The 2,925-nt window shown below is 33.7% G+C and overlaps 1 protein-coding gene across 1 annotated transcript in view; it reads right to left on the bottom strand.

Annotated features, from left to right (window-relative positions):
- Positions 1-2,925, bottom strand: part of TBC1D32 (TBC1 domain family, member 32) — a 254,389-nt gene that overhangs the window by 172,616 nt on the left and 78,848 nt on the right. The window contains exons 16-17 of the mRNA XM_011989387.1: positions 1,311-1,512; positions 640-722 (exon numbers count right to left, since the gene is read on the bottom strand). Of these exons, the coding sequence (XP_011844777.1) occupies positions 640-722; positions 1,311-1,512 (285 nt within the window). The remainder of the gene's footprint in view (positions 1-639; positions 723-1,310; positions 1,513-2,925) is intronic.

Raw genomic sequence — 2,925 nt, 5'->3', positions numbered from 1 at the left:
AAAGAATAGCCCTTCAAGTTCTCCCTAATTACCATTTTAGACTATGCCAATACTCGATTAAAAAATAAGGACAGAACCCAGAAAAATATGTTGCCAGAGTTTAGTTCAAAAAATCTATTTTCCCCATTAATCTGACTCTATATCCTACTGATATCTGTAAAGGAACATGGAGACATCTACATTAAAATATGATATAAATATTGATTTAAATAATTTTCCAAAGTCAAAACCTAATTGAAATGCACTCCCAACACATTTAGAAAAATCATATTTTGAATATAAATACACTTCATTGGTACTTGAGAAAATATTATTTCTACTGAACTCTCCAGTTAACTTTCCAACTTTAGTATTTAGTAATTCTCCAAATTTTCTGGAAACATGATAATAAGTCACTTTTCCTAATCTAAGATGTAAAACCAGAATGAAACAAGTATAATAAATATTGTTAGATTTTTAAAAGGCTATGAGTATTGTATGATCTCTAAAGTTCTTCCAAACTAATTTTCCTTGAACCTGTATATATACATTTACCATCCAGTAAAACATTTTTGCCATAGTATTCTATTACATTTTAATAAATTTTCAATTTATTTCAGTAAATATAATAAATAGATGACTTTCATCAATTGTACTTACACGTTTTGGGATTCCTGGCTTACTGAAGAAACAGAATCAGAACCCTCTACTGGAGTAGGAATTCTTTCTGATAGCAAACTTGTCTAAAAAAATAGCAGAATAATTTATATTATTTTTCTTACTGATAGCACTACCCATAAGATTTCCTATGCTGCATCTTTGTTTTATCCTTAATGTTATTAAAATCAAAGTTATCTTCAAATTTTAAATTATCTGGTTGTTAATTAAATATTATGTGACATATTTTACAAATAAACCATATTAAATGGGGGTAAAAGACTTAGTTGTCCATTGATATATACATATATGGCTATTGCTACATTACAATCTCTAGTATCCACAATGAAAACCCAGCTGTCTCTAAAAATTACTTTAAAATAACTCCCAAAGAGTGTTAGTCTATGTAAGGAAAAGTACCCTAAAGCCTCATCTAGGAGAAGAAAAGAATCTGCAGTACCCATTTAAGTCTTAGAACTTTGTCCCACTGGGAAAGGAGATACTGCAGTCATCCTGTGCCAAATTAAGATGCATTATCTTCCCTAGAGTACTGTGATGCTAAAGAAGTCATATTTGCCCAGTTAACTATTTCATCCAAAGTACAACACTAGAATGGTGCTTACATTTGAAATAAAGATTTGCAGGGAGGAAAAACGAAGCTTGAAAATACTTACCTTTTTCCATGCCTTTGCTATAGATTCATGCAAATTGTAAGTGATTAACACCTGCAAGCCTTCACATGTACTATATATCTGACGACACACAGAAATAAAAGCTCCTTTAACCGCAGGCAACATTTGTGATCCAGAAAATATTGAAATATCTTCATCAAGAAGTTTTTTCGAAAACTGGGCAATTATATGAGCACCTGTAGAACTAAAAGATGATACCTGAATGTGATTCCAAGGTTATATTAATCTTGACTTCATAAAGCTATACCAAAAAGGCTAGTCTTGTCACAAAAACTCTTCATTTGCTTGGATCCCTTTTAGTCCTCCTCTAACTTTTCTCAGATATGTCAATATTCGTGTTCCCACCCATGTGCAGATGTCTAGCAATGAGAACAGTTTCGGTGGGATGGAAGGAAAAAATATACAGACAGTGAAAAAGCAGCAAAACTTTACAATTAAAAGATTATGGATGCATTGAGACCACGGCCATGTAGATAAGTACTGTCAATTCTATAGTGAAAACATAATCCTAAACGCTCCATTCCTAGCACTTACTGACACATTCCCCATCCCATTAACAGGACTTAGTTCCCTTATATCAAAGGCTGAGAAACTTTTTTTTTTTTGAGATGGAGTCTCGCTCTGTCACCCAGATTGGAGTGCAATGGTGTGGTCTTGGCTCACTCCGCCCTCCGGGTTCGAGCAATTATCCTGCCTCAGCCTCCTGAGTAGCTGGGATTACAGGTACATGCCACCATGCCTGGCTAATTTTTGTACTTTTTTAGTAGAGACAGGATTTCACTATATTGGCCAGGTTTCACCATATTGGCCAAGCTGGTCTTGAACTCCTGACCTCAGGTGATCCACCTGCCTCGGTCTCCCAAAGTGCTGAGATACAGGTGTCCGGCCAGCTGAGATACTTTTAAAAGTAATAATAGATAATAATAATAGATAAGTACTTAATACATGCTCAGAATTTACACAAGTTCAATGGTATGCATTAGATTGTTGTAGTTACAGGTCCTAATATTTTCCCCCATGCCACTGATTTGTTGGGAAAACAGTCATGTTTATTTGGATAACTGTTTTACCATGCTTTACCATGGTAAAAAAGTCATTTAACTTTTTTCTCTAGTTCTCCATATAGCCTATAAAGTGATCACTAGATCTAGAAGATTATTTAGATTTAAGTTTAATTTCTTTTGTTTCCTTTCCTTTTTTTCCTTGGTAAAATAACTTCATAGTTGGTTGCCGCTGTCTACCTCCTATTCAATGAAGCACTATCTGGATGTCCCAATTTTAGTGTTGCTAAAGATCATTGATCAGATGGTGTCACCCTGACCTCTCTAGTATGTAGTCCTCCCCATCAACCTTTCACCTAATGATTTAGCATTCATTAATGATCATTTCCTACATCTACTATTTCATTAAGGATTATCAAATTATGATTTTTCTGATTAAATCATTTATCTTGCATTTATTAGCTAGAATTCTTCTGTGAAGAACTTTTCCTCATTAATGTTTTGGTTACACTAAAATACAGTTTGTACAGAAAAGGCTAGAAAAAATGCTTACATTTTCTTTTTATCAATTTGCATACTAATAAGTTGGTGTCCTA

This window comes from Mandrillus leucophaeus, unplaced genomic scaffold (assembly GCF_000951045.1).
Source record: "Mandrillus leucophaeus isolate KB7577 unplaced genomic scaffold, Mleu.le_1.0 Scaffold351, whole genome shotgun sequence".
Taxonomy (NCBI): domain Eukaryota; kingdom Metazoa; phylum Chordata; class Mammalia; order Primates; family Cercopithecidae; genus Mandrillus; species Mandrillus leucophaeus.
This window is presented reverse-complemented; position numbering and strand designations above follow the sequence as displayed.